General features: G+C 44.7%; 1 protein-coding gene across 8 annotated transcripts in view; it reads left to right on the forward strand.

The window, feature by feature from the left end:
* VPS8 (VPS8 subunit of CORVET complex) overlaps positions 1-20,163 on the forward strand; it is a 76,192-nt gene that overhangs the window by 52,992 nt on the left and 3,037 nt on the right. For all 8 annotated transcript variants that reach the window (XR_013957467.1, XM_080624237.1, XM_080624236.1 and 5 more), the window contains 5 exons: positions 42-120; positions 1,594-1,676; positions 7,508-7,588; positions 8,968-9,137; positions 9,789-9,957. Coding sequence is in view for 7 of the 8 variants with exons in the window: in XM_080624237.1 (XP_080480363.1) it covers positions 42-120; positions 1,594-1,676; positions 7,508-7,588; positions 8,968-9,137; positions 9,789-9,957 (582 nt within the window). In the remaining variant the exon portion in view is untranslated. The remainder of the gene's footprint in view (positions 1-41; positions 121-1,593; positions 1,677-7,507; positions 7,589-8,967; positions 9,138-9,788; positions 9,958-20,163) is intronic.

Consider the following 20,163-nt stretch of genomic DNA (forward strand, 5'->3'; position numbering starts at 1 on the left):
AGTGTTCTTAATGTTTTTTTCCTTGCACTCAATTATTTCAGGCCCTCTGGTTTCCCCTGCTAGAGGCTATGATGTCCCCACAGAAATTATCTGGTTCTTCACAGTGTCGTTACTCCGAATGTAAGTATTTTGGCTTTTGTGACCCCAAATATTAATGAAAATCTGTGTGCTGTCTGTCATCCTCTACTGACTGAATAGAAGAAAAGCAGATTTGTTACTCAGTTCCTTAACTTCCTGCTTTTGCAGTAGATCCCAACTGGAGTGGCTGCAGGGCTGAGCTCAGGCTGGGTGTTTGGTAGGCTGCAGCTATCTGTCAGGTACTTCTTGTTTGGTTGGTTTTGGGCTTTTGTGTTGAGTGAAAAAGGGACCCTACCATAAACTTCTCTAAGTAAGTTGGTTCCACTGAAGATGGTCTCTTTAAAAAAAGCCAAGGTGCACAGCATATACAAAGGCTTTCTAGGTTTTAAGTAGGTTGCAGTCTACACTTTATGAGCTTCTGACTTAATAAACTGTCATCTCCCATGCCCAGCCTTTTTGTATGCCTATCCCTGCACCTGTCTCTTGTATATAAAACCAGTAGAACTGGAATACACTAGCTAAATTCTCTGCTCCAGTTCTAGTGCCCTAAATCTGTTGTGGGTGTCAGCAGCACACCTTGAAAAGCCTCCTTTTATGGAAGGCTGAAGACTAGTTAAAAATGAGCTTAGATAGTGTGGTCTTGACACAGAATAATGTCTTTTGGTCCATTCCAGCATTATGCTTCCTAGTGATTGTAGCTGTGTGTGGTTAAGGATCACAGCCTATTACAAGGAAGTGTGGTGGTTATCATGCTATCTGTCCTCCTTGCGTCATTATTACCTTGCAGTGATGGTTAGCTATATCTGGACCCTTGGGAATAGTCTTGCAGAGATCAGTAATCCCCCCCAAAAAGCACTCCTTTTCCCTCAGCTCATCTTTTCCTCTAAATTCATGATGTCCCCTAGATTATCCATTTTTGGGAGCTAATGCCTGCAGAAAAGTAATCATCTGAAGTGACTGAGAAATGATGAGGGGATAATACACTTGGATCCTGCATAACTATTTTGTTTTTATTCCTAATGTGTATACTTCTCAAGCTGCTCTAACTAGCTAATTATCCCCACAAAGAAGCTGAATTGCTGGGTCCATGCATATCTGAGTACTGGCTCTTACTTTGGGGAATTTTGGGATTCTAGGAACAAGTTTCATGCAAAGATCAGTTCTAGGAAGTTTTAGAGTCTGTGGGGCTATAACATGGCCAAGGAATCCAAATTGGGGTTTGGTAGCAGTAGGAAAAGTGGATGGCAGCGCTACAAAGTCAGTTGCAAAATGTTTACTGTAGGTGGGGTGTGGGAAGGGAATGGAGAGGCATTGTGATATCGAAACCTTTTAATTATACTTTCTGATACAGAAGCTGTGAGTGCTTAGTGCAAAACACACAGAAATAAAAAGATGAAAGTTGTTTTCAAATGAGAAAACATGAACTGAAATGAAACTCTTAATCTGTAAGATAGATCTCTCTTTACTCCTTGAATCCTAATGAACTGCTGGTGGCTTTTATGTGTGGTATTTCAGCTTTGAAGAGTTTGACAATGCAAGTGCTGAACAACATGGCTGCATTTATCGCTCTTCCTTCAATTCTGCAGAGAATTCTACAGGTGAGTTTGTGAAGAGAAGAAGCTTTTACCAAGATGTGCCACTCAGTTCTTGGGAAGAGCAATGTCCAGGTCACTAAAGATCAGATTAGCTACTTGTCCAATTCAGAGTATTTCAGTGAAAGTTGGTGAGATATAAGTTGGAAAAGCTGACAGACCTGGGAGATTGATGCTCGAAAGAGACTTGGGGGAACACACAAACCTGTGGGAAGTTAATTGAGGTAATCTGCAAACCAAATAAAATATTATCTCAAATGTTGCAGTTACTTTGAACTGAAACTTGGCAGTTTTAGGGACAAAGCCACTATGAATTTCTCAGAACTTGGAACTAAATTTGTTGCAAGTTATTTAGCTAAGGCTCTGGGATGGAGGGTTTTGAGGCAAAGTTTATAGGCTTTGGAGAAAGAAATCACAACCAGGCCATTTTGATTGACAGTGCAATATATTATTTTAGAGATGTTTGTTTGTGAGCAGCAAACATTTTATAGAAGAGCTGATTTCAAAATGGGATCTTGGGTTGAGTGATCACAAGCAGATTTGATTTGTTAATTTGCAAAATAGATGAAAGATGAGATGGGATTTAACAGCAAACCTTGAGAAATGCAGGAAACAAATTAGAAAAGTTGTCTGCATTGCAGAGTAGAATGATTGAAAGGTTGAGAAAGTGTTGAATGACTTCAGGGTTTCTATTACAGATGAGAAGGAAAGAATGTAGAAAAGGGCTTACAGGCTTCACAAGGTGAACACACACCTCTAACAACCTGTTAGTTTGATCTTAATATTATGCACAACTTTGGATTTTTGGAAAAAATCATAGTTAGAGACAGTGAAACATGTTCTAAGGGAATGAATAGAAAGCATGATCAAATGAAATGTGGTTTTATCAAAGGTAGAAAGTGTCGAGCAAACTTAATGGCTCTTCAATAGATTATTTCATCTAGTTTGAACTGGGGTGTTAGATGCAGTTTCCTATTGGGCTTTGTTTGATGTCTAATGTAGGCAGGATATTATACAGAAGCTGTGAATGAGTAAGTGGGGAGGTTGACAGCAAGTCTTTCCTGGGTTATGTTGAGAATTACCAGAATGGGGTGAGGAGCAAAACAGAGACCACTGTGAAGATAACACATCTGGGAGGTATCACTGGCTGTTATAAGGTGGATTTTTGCCTCTTATTCTCACTTAGGCTTCCATAAATCATAGGCCAGATAACTGCACATTTTGTTTTCCCTTGTTTGGAACCTAGGTTTGAAACACATGGCTGTAACCTGTTCTGTTGGGCTAACAGGAAAATGGTGCATGATATTCTACGAACTTGTCATCCTCTTCATGTTAGGACATGGGGTCTTCCACTGAGATCTTGTCTGTGCTGGGCTCTTATCAGTCTGCTGCCTTCAGTGCTTGACACTCTCCTCAGCTTTGCAGCTGGGAACAGTGTCCTTTGTTACCAAGACACACCGTTCATTTAACCCTTCATTCTTGTGCTTAAACCACACATTTCATAGAATCATAAAATCAACTAGATTGGAAAAGACCTTTAAGATCATCAAGTCCAGCCATTACCCCAGGACTGCCAAGAGCACCACTGAACCATGTCACTAAGGGCTTCATCTACACGGTTTTTGAACGCTTTCAGGGAAGTGACTCCACCACTGCCCTGGGCAGCCTGTTCCAATACCTGATTACCCTCTCTTTGAAGAATTTTTTCCTAATATCCAGTCTAAACCTCCCCTGGCACAGGTGTGATTTCTGTTTACATCAGCCTTTATATCTGTATTTCTGGGAGTTCATTGCTCTAGGTCATGTTATGTTGTGTGTTTGTAGCTGTGTTGTATTAAACTATTGCTTCAGGGCTTGCACTGGATGCCCGTGGGAGGTTTTCTTTGGGTTTTATTTTGATGCACAGCTCAGCCCTTGGAAGAATGTTGCTTTGAATTCAGCTGGGAAGATGATGTCAGAAGGGGTGATGACTGCATCTTACTGTGAGGCCATGTCTTTGAGTGCCTAGCTCGAATGTTCAGGGGTTCTGAACCTTTGCCATGCTTGGAATCAGGAGAGAAACTCCCCCCGTGTTAGACAGCTGGGAGCACTGGATTTTTGCCTCTGTGTATAGTGTGCCCTGTCATCTCCTTCCTTGGATTATCTGGGAATGGCATTTAATTGCCCTGCCGGGAAGAATCTCAACATGGCATGCATACATGGTGTTTCCCCAGAACACTCTGCCTCCACAGCATTCTCAGCTAGAAAGATCTCTATTTGTGTGGGTATTCCTTTTGCAGAGCTATGTAGTTGCTCACTGAAAAATAGTAGAATTCTGAACTCTGGTGCCAAACTGCTTTGTCTCAGCTCTGAGCAGTACACAGGGCCTTGTTCAAAGTGTTATTGATGTGCCGCTTTAACTGTGACCTTAAGTATAATTCTTAAACCAGCTCTTCTGGGCCCTGGAGACATACAGCCTTGCCCAAGCCCTCAATGTACTCCTGTGAAACTCAGAATTATAAGCAGTGCTTTTCTGAAAATGACCTCAAAAGCTGTTCCAAGAGGTCGAGTCTTGGTGGTAGAGCATAGATGCACTGGAGCTGCAGGCCTGGAAGGTAGAACAGCTGCCCAGGAATTAACTGGGGGATTTTTTCTAAGGTGGATGACATCAATGAACTGAGGTAGATTATCTTGCCTTTTCTGAAAAGGAATTAAGAGTATTCCAATTTTAGTGGGCTGTTTTTCTTCCTCTTCTGTGCTTAATTCCTTACAGATTATACTTTATGCAAATGTTAACTTTGCAACCAAAATGCTTTGCTGAAGGGCACCTTCCACAGGGCTATAAGCAGACTCCACAGCTCTCACAGAAAATAGGCAGGCTCCTGGCATCTGTCTATTACAGTGTATTGATTCAGCTTGATAGAATTGAAGTCACATGAAATAACAATTGATATAGTTATGTTGTTGCTCATCCTTAATAAAGTTGTAAAGTTGTAAATAAGAAATCTGAAATAACCTTGTTAGGGGAGATACTAGAGGAATCCTCTCGAGCATTAAGAAAAATTCCATGTCATTAAGGATGTGAACGCTGTCTGAAGAGGGCTGAAAGGTTGAGTGTTAATTCCCTTACAAAGCTGTAATCCTTCATGAATGCTTTCTAAGTAGATGCAGCTGATGCCTCCTACAAAATGGAGAACTGGAGAAGCCAGAAACTTAAAATCCACTTGTAGGAATCTCAAAGTGGGGAAGGAAGGAAAGAATCTCTAAAAACTGTTCCAGACTGGAAGCAGTAAGATCCAGAAAGCTTTTGCTTGATTTTTTTCCATCTCTGCTTAGGGCTCTGCCTCTTTTTTTTACTTTTCCAGTCCTGAAGGTCAACACTGGGGTTAGTTTTGGATACAATAGTTGCTCTGTCCCCTTCCAGATAGGACAAGCTGCAAGTGCATGTGTTTTTTGAGTTCATAGTGCATTTATTAGCACAGTTCTGTAAGAGCTTTTGCAAAGAAAATGCTATTTCCTGGACCTGGGAAAAAATGGGGAATAAAGGAGACAGAACTGTCTGAAAGTGAATGAGCACCTCTGGCTTGCATCTGAATACCTGCCAGCTGTTCCTGATCAGTGGACTTTTCCTGGGCAGTAAGTTTGGCTTTGGTTTAGCATGCTGAGCGTTGCCATGTTCCCAGGGAAATACCAGCTCGGAAGCAGTAGCTGCGATCTGTTCCTGGCTTGGTGCAACTGACTGTTACTAATGTGCCATCTCATACAGTGTATTTGGAGCATGCATAAATTCCAAACAGAGACAAATTTTATAAGGTGAAATTAATGAAACATATTCCTCCATGAAAGTAATTGATCCCACAGGGTTCTTGTGAGGGTAAATTTTGTGGGAGCTGAAACCAGCAAATTGGAAGAAATCATTACAACTGCATGAACTTCACCACTTTCACCTGGTATAAGACTTTGCTAGGTCACATGCCTCCTCTTTAGAGAAAAGTCCATTCTTTTCCTACCTGCCATTTTTGAAGTGATCATCTAGTGTGACTTGAGAAAAATGAGGAACTGAGAGTTGTTCCTCAGACTCAAGATTCCTCCTCTGCAAAGTGGTAGGAGGCTCTCCTTCTCTCTTCTTCATATCTTCTCTTCCTCCTTTATCTCCATCCAGGCAAGAAACAAGTTGCTTTGAACGTGTCCACTTGTGGCTTGAGAAGTTTGAGTATCTGTATGTAAATGGCTGCATCTGTACATTTTGTGAGTTACCTGCTTGAGTTTCCTTGGCCGTATACTTGAGAGCTTTAGAAAAGTATCTGGTGGATGCAAAAATAACTTGCTCTATGTTATGGAGCACTTACGTGCTGTGCTGGATGTCCTGAGTTCCCTGTTGCCCTCCATAATTCATATGGTGACTCAGTGTAGTGTACTTTCTATGCTGTTGCTTTTAAATTATGCATGCAGAAAGAAAACTTGGTGGTGTTTGAGTCTGTACTGTTCACCTAGTTAAACAGTAGCCTCTGCAGTATATTGAGCTCTTTTGTTATATTCCAAAGCTACAGCTGATTTTGACTCAAATGCTATTACTCAGTGCTGTTTTTATTTAGGCTTGCACGTTGGCGTTTCTGCCTGTCACATTTCCTCTGAAGACTGTTCAAAAATTGCCTGACTTACTTTCTATTGCTGATTTGGTGATCTCTCTGGGTATCTTACAGCGTAACTTCCATGCTACTTTAGTCATATTTATCAACTTGCTTTTGCACTCTTGATCCTCCTTTCTCTCCCTTGCTCTCAGTCCCAGCATGTAATAGCCTTCCTCATACTCTTTTTCTCATTCATTTCATCTAGAGCTTGTTCATCCAACCCCTTTTGTTTCTGTTTCCATTGTGTCTCCATCACTTTTCTACTCTCTCATTAGTTTCACATCTTGCCAGTCTATTTTTGCCAATGTCTTGCCCATTCCATCAGTCAGCTTCTTGAAAGAAGGCCTCCCCCACTATCCTTCACTGCTTCCCAGCAGGGAAAAGTACTTTTTTTCCAGTCTAATTCAATGACTGTCTGTCAGCCTCAGGGATTTGTGTGTTACACAAAGATGAATTCCCCTGATCCTCTTTTGAGGTGTTCCTGAATAGTCTTGTTCTGATTATAGGCATGTGTGTGCCTCACTGGTGCCAGTTTGGGGTGGGGGAGGACCAAGCTTTGCTTTCTGCACATCAGGCTGTTGAGGCCACAGGGACAGAGTGAAGTTGGGCCACACAGCGTGGATCAATGCCACTGCAATAGTCAGTGGCAGATTGTGCTACTAACCTGATACCTTTTCCGTGCTGTTTATGTTAAGGACACAAAGATGGGCTGGATCCCAGCTGGTTAGCCAACAGCTTGCAGGGCATCTTCCTCAGTGAAACTGTGCTGTTTTCTAGTCCAGTCATGCTGTTGCAGTAGAGACAAATAGGAGGAAGCTGTTCCTGGCACATGCATGTTGGAAATGGTACCACGTTGCACGTTGGCAGGGGCTGGCACCTCTGCAACTGTATGGAGAGATCTTCAGGGTCAGTTCTGCTCAGGAGACCCTAGTGCTGGTGGTGGCTGCTAGTGTTGGTGGACACTAAGGAGCTGTTGGCAAACACTCGCTGTGCTGGTTGCTGGGCAGAGGTATTATCTGGCATGATCCAGTACACCCATGAGCAGAAGCCTGCTCTCTTGTTGTGTAATGGGGCCTGGCAGGAGGGGAGGACATTGCAGAAGTCTCTCCCTTCTTCCAGTGCTTTGCCCATGTGCCTGTTTGCAATGCCAACCTGGAGGGGGTAAAAAAAAAAGCCAAAATGGTCATATCCTGTCATTCAACTGCTGCTTTTCATTTCTTCATGCAGGATCCAGTTTATGGAAAAGGGAAACTTGGAGAAATTCAAGGACTTGTCCTGGGAATGCTGGACACTTTTAACTATGAACAAGTAAGTTGCATGCATTTTTGCTCTGTCCGCTGCTGTGTACTGGGATTACTTTAAGCTATCTAGCCCTCTACTCTGTTATATTTGCCATTTCTCTCTACAAAGGAAAGCAAATGGATGTGAAAGTGACATGTTTGTGTGATTGGGGGAAGGCGAATGAGTTTGTATTGCTCACAGATTGCAAGTGAAGGGGCTGACAAGTACATGGTGAACACCCCTGTAGTTCAGTTTTCTGTTTAATGTACTGAAAGGATAAACATCTGCTTTTTCTCCAGCTCATCCTGCAGTTAGGGATTTAGAAGCACAAGCCCAGTACGTTTGGTCTTTTTATGTGGTTTTAAATAAAAGCTTTTTAAATTAGGCTGCTCTGCCACTTCCCAATAGTAATGCTGCACTTCCTTTGTCACCTGATGAGATTTCACCTTTGTCTCACTCCTGCCTTCCTTGGTCCAGTCTCAAATCCCAGGCAGTGTCCAAACTTCAACAGTTTTTTAAAACTCTCTTTCCCCAAAACAGAATGTATAGTCTTCCTCCAAACTCACCCTCCCTCGTCCTGCCTACCATATGGCACTGCCATCCAAGCTATGGCTCAGGCCTTCATGCAGCAGCATGCAATTGAACAATAAAATGGGAAATAGCTTTACTGTGAAGGACTGAACATAAAAAGCCATTATCTCTGTTTGGGTTCTTGGTAAAGGACTGCTCTGAGCAGCATGACAGGTCTTTTGTCGTTGCCTGGCAGTTGTCTAGTACAGGCTGCACTGTATATACCAGACTGTACTGGTGCAACCTCTGCAGCGTTTTCTGAGTTGCTGCGACAGAGCACTGATAGATCACAGACCACAGCACCAACGCCTGATACCTGTTGTTGCTGAAAAAAGCACTGACTGCTAAAAACCAAGGATATTTTGCTTTTGACCTTCAGGAATGGAAATCTCAGTTGGGAAGAACTAGAAGATGAGAAGTTCTATGTGGTTTTCATATTTTATTGTGGCAGTGCATTTGGGCTTTGATTTTTATCAGCGCGTTTCCCCTAAAATGGGTGATGTAAGCAGTGGCTTACCAGGTGGGAGTTGGAAAAAGGGAGGATCTGCTATGGAAGATGACAAAATGAGCTTACCATGTATCTCTTAATGGTCTTTGACAAAAATAAGTAGAAGACCCATTTAAGACTGAAAGGGTATTGCCTCCATGAGCATGTGGTAAAAGGACAATTTTGAGGACAATGGCTAGAATACATAAAGAGAAGCAATTTTGTTGGGTTGGTTTTGCTGTTAGTGATCTGCTAAGCTGCTTGTTGTGAAGAATCAATAAGTATAAGGTTTCTGCAGTCTGGAGATGACAAAATGACCTAGTTATTCTGTATATGATCTTCCACACAGACCCTTCTAGAGACAACTACAAATCTTCTCAACCATGATCTCCACTGGTCCCTGTGTAACCTAAGAGCTTCTGTCACTAGAGGGCTTACCCCAAAGCAGGATTACTGCTGCATTTGTCTACAGCAGTACAAAAGAAGGCAAGAAAATGCTGATGAAATCATTGTTTTCAGGTAAAGTTAAGGGGTATAGGGTCACAGCTGTGATCATGTTAGTAGCTGTAAAAGACAAAACCAACTACTGGTCTTTCGACTTGCACAAGTAATCCTGTGTATTCCTGTGAGTGTATCCCTCCCTGCTCCCTTGCATTGTAAATGGGCTGGCTAATCCAACTTATCAGAGCCAGCCGCCTTTGCATGCAGCCAGGTCTGTCTCTGTTGGAAAGAATTGTCTTACCATTCAGTGAGAGCTGTTTTTTAAGCTGTCAGTTTATCAGTCATCTCCCAGCAATACAGCGTGTGCAATTGCAGCACCTGGGGTTCACTTGCTTGTACATCTTGGATCTACTGCAGGCCTGACTGTGTACTCAGTTGGAATCTCTGATATTCCTGTCTGTGGCCAGGTGGCTCTTAAATAAGATCACTAATACCTTGGTATTATGATCTGTAGCTGTACCAGCAAATGGACGTCTACTGTTACCTTTGCAAGTCTAGAAATACTGCAGGAGGATGTGGAGGTGTGAAGGGAGTGTATATACTGCTGAGCTGTATTTACAGATAAGCAGCCTTGTTTTCCATGGAGTATGATTTCTCTTCCACAGTGTAGAGCTGTCAGGTTGTGTCACCCTGCTTTCAAGGACCTAGCAGAACTCTTCTCTTTTACAGCTGTGGCCACTTGTACCATTCGCTGTGTCTGCTGAGTAAAGAGTGTGGGACAGTAACTAAAGGCCTGATGAGGTGGATGTGCTACAAGTGCAACTCAAGCAACAAGGGAGGAAAACTGAGCGAGAACTTCTCAGAGCTAAAAAAAGGAAGTGGAGCACCCTTGGCACAGGTAAGGTTTGTGAGGCAGTTCCTCTTCAACTAAACATTGAGCAGTGCTTAGAGGCTTTGTCACTTCATTGTTGTGTCTGTCTTTGCCTCCAGACAAACCCATGATCAGTAACTGTCAAACAGTATCAGCAGCTAACTAGTCACATTTATGAATGTCATTTTGTTTTGGTGTGGGTATACAGAGCTGTGGAAGTAATTGAGATGTGTTCATCCAGAAGGTCTGGGAACTACTAGCCAGCCTGAGGGGAAGCTGGATGCTTGCAGCTGATTGCCCGCTAGATACATCCACCGCTGCTTCTTGTTTGTGAGAGCCTGGGGTGGGCCACTGGGGACAGTTCCTTTCAAACTATTTTTAGGTGTCTTTTATATAAAACTTGTATTAAAAGCTGTCACGTTGCTTGTGGCTGGATCATGGAGCCTCCATTCTATCTTCCTGACAGATAACCTGGCTCTGGGTAAAAGATCTGGAATTGATTTCACTCATTAAAGTGCTTGCACAATGTTTTAAGAAGCTTGTGTTTAAACAAGCCAGATGCAGCTGGATTTGGGTGAGGGAGGAGATAAATAGTTTGTGTTTATTGCCAGTATTTGTGTGCAAGAATTTTTTCACCATCGCTAATGCAAAAAGAAGTCCAATCTCAATATGCATGCTTCTGTCTTTTCCCTGTCATGGTACTGTGGATTGTAAGCAAACATGGCAGGTAGCTTGTTGGGATGTGTTTTAGGGGTATTGCACCATGGGGAGCTGAACCCCTTTGCCCGACATTCCTGCAAAGGCAGTTAGTGATGAGGGTTTGTTTCTAAATGCCTCAAGGTACTTTGCGCATTTGTCACTGCACAGATGCATGCAAAGCAGTGTTTTTCCACTTCTGAAACCAGAGTAATTCAATCTTGGAGTATGTTTTTATAGTAGTACTTTAGTTTTCTTTGAGCAGATTATTTCAATTTCTGCCAAATCAGTTCCGATCAAAAGATGGCTAACAGCATTAGTCAACTTCCATCAGCTTCTGTATTAACAAAACCAGAAACTTCCCGCTTGAAGGGAGACTTGGGGGAAGAGTAATCTCTGAGGAATGTGTGGAGCACAATGCAATCCTTGCAGTCAAATTGTGTTAGTTTCTCATGTGATGGCAGAAAGAAAAGCTTTCCCAGGAGATTATAAAACCAACTGTTGTCCCAGCAGCCTGCTTAGAAATGCTCGTCACTTTATGTACCATCCTGCTACAGTGAAATGTGGATGCTGGCTCTAAAGCTCACCAGATTCAGCAGCCCCATATTTTACCCTCTAGAGATCTCCAAAGGAATGTGTGCAAATGGGTGTGACAGGTTTAACTTCAGAAGCTAAAGGCAGAATTAAGTACTAAAACTACATTCATCGTTAAAGTGCCTGACGTATTGTACCAGTGCCTTATAACTTGGTTATCACTGGGTTTTTCATGGTCTGGTCAGTCAGAGAACCCCTGTGTCTCCCCTTTAATACCAGTCTGGACATACCCCAGAGCAGAATAAAATGGAAAATTCTCCAGATGACACCGGAATCACTGGGACAGGGATATTATCAGTTTATTTAACTGCTCTGTCTGTAAAAGTGAGGGACTGGTTGGGACTGCGGCATAAAGGGAGGCATGGAGAGCCTGGATGGGAAAGAAAGCAGGTTACAGCACAGATCACCTAGCACTACCTAGAAAATGTCCATGACAGACCATCTGAGAGTGCTGGATGCTTCCCTGCTGGCTGTCATGTGCTCTTGGCAGAGAAGCCCATCACTTCCTGCTGCACGCAGCCAGCCCAGCAGAGCTTGGCTCTGTCTCAGTGGAGCCTGAGCACTGCTTCAAGCCCCCCACCTCCTCCTCCTGATGTCCCAGATCCTCTCCAAGTTTGTGATGTTCCTCATACATTATAATATTTAACTGTTGTACTTGCATGTGATTAAACTGTTGCACAGTCAGGTCTTTAAAAAGCTCAATATATTTAGACTTGGCAATTGAGTGTAAAATCTCTAGCTTCTTCGGGAAGTTTGTTTGCTCAACAATTGCTGCTCAGTGGTGTTCGTTAACCCTGTAGGTAACCATTCAGCTGACCAGGCAGCGATCTACATTACAGAACAGGCCTTTCCTTCTTGGGGGGGAAGTGCTGGGAATGCCAAGTGGAGGAGATGGATGCAGTGTTGCCTGGCTGCACTGGAGATGAAAGCCGAAGGGTGAGGAGAGTCCTCTGGAGCACATAACTGGGTGCTGGGGGAAGGCTGTTGTCTGCTGGTATGGCAGGGTTTGGTCTTACTCAGTCTCAAGTAAATACAAGCAGAGAATAAAGCATGAAAAACAGCTAAGCCCCCATGTTTTGAAATGACACTGCTCTGTGCAGAATTAAGGCCTGTTTGAAAGGTGCATTTTCTATAGTAGCCTGGTGGATGATGCAAGATACTGGAGAAAGGAGATGCAGGCAAGCAAAGGGACTGAAGGAAAGGGCTCCTTCCGCTCCCCATTCATGTGTTCCCAGCAGTCCTCAGCCTGTGTCCAAGATAGCCATGGTTGCTGGTGCCACCCTAGGTGCAGAAGGGGTTTATTCCTGTTTGTCACAATGTCTGTTTAGCCTTTTGGTGCTGCAGTTCTCTGGTGAAGGGCTTCTCCTGCATTGCCTCAGAACTCTGCTGGCACTGGGCAGACCAAGAGCTCTTTGTTGGTCAAGCTGCTCTTGCTTCCACAGCTGATGTTCCTGCAAACAAGGAACAGGAAATCCCAGAGGGAGGTTACACTAACAAAGTAGTGCTTCCAGCCCTGCCTTCCCTAGACCCTGGAGAGCCAGCTCCAAAGCTTCCAGGACATTTTGTGCATAGACATGTGGGGAGGGTATTCCTTTGCAAGCACTTTGAAGACCCTGAAAGCTTAGTCTGTCTGTTGGCAAAATCGAATGTGGGTTGTTTTTTTCACACAGACACAGACACACACACACACATACTCCCCTTCCCCGCTAGTGAAATCTTCTGTTTAGGCATTCATTTTCTTAGCAAGCCTTGAATTAGGAATAGATTCATACTGAGAAATGCCACTGAGCATCTGGAGTGCATTTCATAGTACCAGTTCTGCTCTGCTGAAACAAAGACTGTCAGTTGGAATTTTGCAATGCTGTTGAGATTTATATGTGAAACGACAGCCCAACACACAGTGTTTTCTCTGTCCCTGCTTTGCATGCATGACTTCTGTAGCAATTGCCTTGAAACTGGAGGAGGTGGAGAGATGGCATGAGGCAGCATTGAACCATTATTGAATCTGGTGATAGCACTTATTTAAATGGAGCATTGTTGTGATGAGTGCTTGAGACATTCTGCCCCAGTGAAGCAGAATAGAATCACAGGCTGGTTTGGGTTGGAAGGGACTTTAAAGCTCAGCCAGTTCCAACCCCCTGCCACAGGCAGGGGCACCTTCCAGTAAAGCAGATTGCTCCAAGCCCTGTCCAGCCTGGCCTTAAACACTGCCAGGGATGGGGCAGTCCCACAGCTTCCCTGGGCACCCTGTGCCCACCATCCTCATAGGGAAGAACCTCTTCCTTATATGTTATCTAAATCTACCCTTTTTCAGCATAAAGCCATTCCCGCTTGTCCTATCACTAGGGCAAAGGGGCTTTTCTTGGTTTTTCTACCAAAAGTTTGTGCTTTCTTTGTTATCCCTTGAGTGTTGCTGTCCTCCCAAGGGAAATTTTCTGGGTCTAAACTGATCATCTATTATCTTTCCTGTCCTTCCTACCTGATACCATACCATAAATGAATGTTAAAAGAAATTAAAGCGTGTGTGTTTGTGGTGTGGTTTTCAAATCCGATCTAAAATGTGCAGGTTTTGTGTTACGGTGTTTGAAGTTAGCTGAGACCTGTTAGGTGAAAGCAAAGTAGCTGGGCTTCTGCCTAAATACCTAAGTGAAATACTCCTGGTATCTTAGTCATTGATCTCCAAAACTAATTTGCCTCATTTCAGTGAGCTAGCTTGTGTTTTCCGTTTATTCTGCTAGCCTATATACTAGGCGTCACAGAGAGGCACATGGTTTTGGCTCTTGGGCAGTGAGCTCTGCAGAACATGCCATGAGCCCCTAAGCTGACATGCTCTGGTTATTCCCAGTTTGAGATTGTGCCTGAGTTCTAAGGGCACTGTTGTTAGAGCTTTCCAGATGAAAAATATGGGGGTTTTTGGAGTTTAGTCCTGTCAAGTCACACCAGGATGGACAATGAATGTGATCCATAGTTAATCCACTTTGTTAGACTCCACCTTTGAGCTCTGTTCTGAGCTGCCACCAGTGCTCCAATTTGGAATACAGCCTTGCATCCAACCCAGAGCTTCGTGACCCACTTCCACCTGTGAGGAGTTGGTACCATGTTGCATCACTTACCTGGGATGTTAAATGTCCCTCTGCAGCATGTCTGTGCACTTCTTATTGGGTAAGAACGAAGGTTTAGGACTTCTTTTTTTTGTCAATACTTACTTTAGAGCTAGTCAAATGTTACATGACCTCTCTCAATTAGAGACAGAGGCAGTTTCACTGTTTTCAGTGCACTGGTGACCATCAGTTATAGCTTGAATCCCAGCAACAGCATGATTTTCCAAGGACTCTATAACTTTTTTAATACCCAGGTGTGATTCCTTCCCTCCCCCCTTGGCACCAAGCCGATAATTAGCATTTTAAACAGTTACAAGATTATGCATTCTCCTCCATAGAGAATATTCCCACATCCATATTAACTGAGAAAATGCCCAGTCCTTTGCCTTTGGAGGTGGCTTTGGTGGTAGACTCCTTCTTCAACAATGCATAGGAAATCCATGTGAGGGAGGAACTAGAGACACTTTGTACTGTTGGCTTCTCATCAGCAGAACATCTGTGCTATAGGATTTCTTGTAATGTATTGGAAAAACAAGTGATTTGGTAAGAGAAAACGGAGTGTGGGAGTCTTAACTAGAGGAGGACTGGCACCACAGCTGAAATGGAAGATAAACCACACATTTAAAAAGACTCGTTACAAAATCATAATTCTCCTTTAGCAGCTTTTAAATCAAAACTGACTGTTTTCTTGGACTCTTCATACTGGGGGGTGGGTTAGTTAAGTTTCTTGTTCAGTTGGTTTGGGTGTTTGAGGTTGGTTTGTTTGTTTTCTTTGGGTTTTGGTGCTGGTTTTGTTGTCGTTGTTGTTGTTTTCATTTGGTTTGGTTTTTGTTTTAGAAAGTCAGATCCCTGGCCTTCCTATAGCAATCTGTAGCCTGGCAGAAGTCTCCTTTTACTGCCTACAATTCAAAGTGTTGCCCTCTAGGACTCATGAGAGGCTAACACAACACAGAGACAGCTGCCTTTCATACTACCTAAAGCAAAGCCCAGTGAGACTGGCTGCCCTGTGCTCCTGGGATCATCTGGAGAAGTGCTGTGTCCTGGTTAAGGGAAAAGATGGCAAAATTTCAGTGGGTAATCCTTGCTTTACTTTGCATCTCATTTTCATCATGGTTTGATGGAAATTTCCTCCCTTTTATTGAAACAATATCTAGAAGGATCTGTAGGACAGACTCATGTAAATCTGCATCAAATGGAACGTGATCAGCAAGTCAAGGGAGGGGATTCTCCCCTCTGCTGTGCTCTGATGAGACCCCCCCCTGCAGTCCTGCATCCATCTGGGGGCAACAACACAAGAGGGATATGGAGCTGTTGGAGTGAGTCCAGAGGCCACGGAGATGCTGCAAGGGCTGGAGCAGCTCTGCTCTGAAGACAGGCTGAGAGAGCTGGGCTGGTTCAGCCTGGAGAAGAGAAGGCTCCACAGAGACGTTAGAGCAGCTTCCAGTGCCTAAAGGGGCCAACAAGAAACCTGGAGAGGGGCTTTTGACAAGGGCCTGTCGTGACAGGACGAGGGGAAATGGCTTTAACCTGACAGGGGAGATTGAGATTAGATGTAAGGAAGAGATCCTTCCCTGTGAGGGTGCTGAGGTGCTGGCACAGGGTGCCCAGAGAAGCTGTGGCTGCCCCATCCCTGGCAGTTTTCAAGGCCAGGTTGGACGGGTTTGATGAGCTTTAAGGTCCCTTCCAACCCAAACCATTCTGTGATACGATAAAATAGTAACAGATGCTGGGCTACTGTAGCCTGTTGATATTCCTACTAACTGCATCAGTCCCTGTTGCCAACAGTTCTATGTAGCTTAGCACAGTGCTTGACAGTTATGTATCTGCTCTCCAAGGAACCAGCACAGCTCATTGCATGTCCTCACTGTGCAATTGCAAGCTTTCAGTCTATCTTCACAGATCTGCCTTGGAGCACAGGCGGGAAAGAAAATGTGTGACTTCCCATCTGCCAGGAGAGGCTGCTTTTCCAGGCCCAGCACAGACTAGAGAGTCCCAGTGACCTCTACCTGTGGTGCTGTGCTTGCTGCTGCTGCTGGAGGGGGTGATTGCTGCCCATTCCAAGCTGAGCAATAACTAAAAGGCCAAAGGGTTAAGGCGATTGCAGACAACTCCTTTCTTCTGATGTTCCTCTGAAGGAGGGGAGCAAAATAAGTAGAAGCTGGAGGCTTGGTTCAGTTTGTAGTACCCATTTGGGAGGGTATGAGAGGGAATTATGGCTGTTTCAGTGGTGTTTGCTGTAGCTGAGGGTGTCACTGGCTGTTCCAGAGGGCAGCTTTCAAAAATGCAGGTGGCACATGAGCATCTGTTTCTTGTAAATACCTAAAATGGAAAGCTGAAATTTCCATGTCCCACCTTACCCATTCCTTTACCCTCATGTGGCACAATGAAAACAGCATCCTGCATTGGTTTGTATGGGAGTTGAGCATAGACAGGCTTGGGCAGCTGCAGCTGAGCTCCCAAGGCCAGAGTTGTTCATAAGCACGTTATATACTTCCCTGTTAAACAGCAATAGCAGGTTGCTACAGGGGTGTCAGGAGCTATGAAGGGAACAGATAGAAGAGGTGTCCACTTGGATTTTCTGTAAGGTTTGGGATCATGTTATCAATAAGCCTCTGGCAGGAGGGGTCACTAATCCTTTGTACACCAAGTAGGACTTTGTCCTTCTATATGTCTTTACCTTCCCTTTTCCTCCCCAGACTCATGCCATTGGGAGAACTCTGCACCTCTTGACTTCTGTGGTTGGCTCTTGTGGGATGCTGTGCAACAGCCTCTTAACTCATGTTTAGAAAATGAATTATTTGCCTTCATGCATGGCACTCTGTCCTCTTGGGTTCCAGCACTGAACTGAGATCAGTCCGTTGTACTTCATCTTTATGTAATGGTTAATCCATGTGCCATGCTGCCCTTGAAGCCTGCTACATTATAAATAAGAACCTCATCTGCTGGGCCATGCTGTCTGTCCCCTGAGATGTATGTTTTGTGTTGGATTAATTAATCCTGAGCAGTGTTACTGCTCTTTTGGCTGAAGGCATCAGCGGGAGTCCAAAGGAATATCCCAACAGTGCCCGCTGCAGGCGTGAGCTGCTGAACAGACCAGCTAGCAGAGGGAGAATGGAGGTATGCCAGTGTGCTTCTAGGTATTTAATACAGACAGTTCTTCCTCTCTCCTCGGTCACTGCAGTATCTCATGTTGCAGCAGCAGTGAGTCTATTAAAGCACAAAGAATCCTGTCCTCTCCTTTGCCATGAGTTAGGAAGTTTGCTCCTGAAGTTCAGCTAAGTTCAAGTAGAAATAAAGAGACATCTGCTTTCCTGTTCTGCTGCTGTAGATGTCAGAGGACAGAGCTGTAGCGCAGGCCTGTGTTACAGAGTGCTGCTGCTGCAGTGCTGAGGGAAGGCTTTGGCAGGTCAGTGCCAAAGAGGGCACTGCCCAGAGGGACTTGCAAGACTTCCTGCCTCCAGTCAGCGTCTGTCCCACAGCAGTGGTGCTTTATGCTGCAGTAGCTCTGCAGAGGTCTGCAGCAGGCAGCTTTTGTCCTGCAAGGGGCGTCCTGAGGTTTTGCTGAACTCCAGTAACAATTCTGTAATGTCAGTGTCATTCTAGTGACTTTGGGTCAGAGCAGCTGCCTGCCTTGCTCTCTTTTTGGTTGACTGCTCCATGTTCTTGGGAGCACCATGAAAACAGCAGGTCCTTTTTCTGTGAAAAAGAAGTAAATTTACTTGGGTTTACATGAATTGGCTCATTAAAAATCTAAACTGAGGTACCTTTTTGTAAGGCTACTTGAGCCATGATGGAATAGGTGTCCAGCCACAGGGAAGGAATGGCAGAAGGTGGACTTGGCATCTGTTGCCTATGGATTTGGCTCTGTAAATGGGGTGGGTGGGTGTTGGTTTTACTCCTGGGAATCCCAAAACCTTCCCCAGGACTTTTGGCTGCATCCACACCATGTTCTGGAGCTGCCTCCCAGGGTAATGTGGTGCTCTGATGCTCTAATTGATGTAGTAGTATCTTTTGTGGAAGGTATGGCTCTGGGAGGCAGCACCTGGATGGGTCTCTTGGTGTGACTATTAATGGTGCCTCTGCTTACAACCGCTGTATGATCTGCTTTGCTTAGGCACTAGCTGATGATGGATTTTGTAGCTGTTAAATTACAGATAATTGTAGGCTTAGGAGGGCTGTGTGGTGACTACCAGAGGGAGGTGGAATGCATGCAAGCAAAATGTGCAATGGAGATTAGCATTATAGTGGTGGGATCTGTGAGAACTGTAAAATACAAAGGAACCTTTCTTCTCCTTGCTGGCCCAGATCCTCAAGAGGATAAATTGCATCCCTTGAGTTCTGCATCTCGCCTGAGCCCTTTCTGAAGGGTTTGGCTGGAAACAGCTTGGAGGTTCTGAACCACTTGGTACTGATGTAGACACTGACGAGCTGACTGGCCCTGCAGCAGCACTGGAGGCAAAAGTTGTGTTACAGGGTGAGCTGAGTAGATTCCACTAATGCCTGACTCCTGATGCTGGACTCCAGGAGGCTCCCTGTAGCTCTTGAATGAAAACATGCCTTTAGTGACACGGTTAAAAAAGGAAAAGGCCTGACAGCACTTGTTTCCATGACAACAGAAAGAATTGCCTGCAATATTTCAGCTCATCAGCCTGGAGAACAGTCTGATTGATAGTTACATATGTGTGGTAAAGAGATAGCAGAAGTGGGGAGGCCAATTACATTGCATTTTCCTTGTCCTTGAGTGCCTGTGGTCCCAGTAACTCTTTTATTCCCCCTTTGCTTTTTGTTGTTCTTTTCCAAGTGAGACTGACCTGCCTGTCCCTTGGGAGAAGTGCCTGTACAACCTGCCAGCTGCAGATACGTGACCCCTACTGTCACAGGCTCTCTGGTTCAAAGCCAGTGCCATGTGTGCAGGGAATGTGGACGTTGGTTGCTTGATTGGTGATTAGCAAATAGCTATTTACATGTATAAAGAATATCTCGGAGGGGGGAGAAGTGAGGCTGAGCAGGTGCTTCCAACATAAATGATTGCACTCAGGGCATTCCCCTCAGACTGATGAACACCTCAAAGGCAAGATGCACGTGGGTTCAGGAGAGTTAATGGAATGATTCAGGTTTCAGGAAAGCCATTGTAGGTTCAATCCTCTTCCCCCAGAGCACTCCTGGGCTCACCAGCTCTGAGCCGCCTCTGGGATATTCACATGATGGAGAGGTGTGTGGCCAGGTTCTGTCCTGGCTGTGCTTTCCTCGGAGCTGAGTACAAAGGGGAGCATGTGATGGAGGATCTCTGGCAAAGCATTGTTCCCTCTTCCACCAGACCTTGCTCACTGCAGACCGCAGCTTCTCATCCTCTTTGGGCAGGGCTGCTCAGTTCTGCTTGGGACATAGGGTGCTTCTCCCCATGGATGAGTACCTTAAAGCTGTACCTTAAACCTGGCTGGCTTTGTACCCCGGGCTTTGGGTAACTATTGAGTGTGCTTTCTAGGGTGTGTGCTGAGTCTTGCTGGCTCTTATGAAGAGCTGATGGTGAGCTCTTCCAGATGAGCTTGGGAGCCACCGTGCTGTGCCCTGCAGAGCGTCATGTCACTACAGCATGTGCTGATTTCCCCAGATAGGACTGGGAGTCATCTTCACAGAGCTTTGGAACGTGCTCTTTAAACACCCGGTAATGGATGAGAAGTAGAAAGCAAGTGAATGTGCTGCAACCCCAGAGAACACCATCCGTGGGAGAAGGGCCTGGCTGCTGGTAGGAGCCAAGGAGCTTGTTCCTAACCAGGAGTGGTCCTGACTCCTGGCTTAAGCAGAACAACAAAGCCCCCTCTGCCTTCCTGGGACCAGGAAT

Source organism: Psittacula echo, assembly GCF_963264785.1.
Source record: "Psittacula echo genome assembly, chromosome: 7".
In the NCBI taxonomy this organism is placed as follows: domain Eukaryota; kingdom Metazoa; phylum Chordata; class Aves; order Psittaciformes; family Psittacidae; genus Psittacula; species Psittacula echo.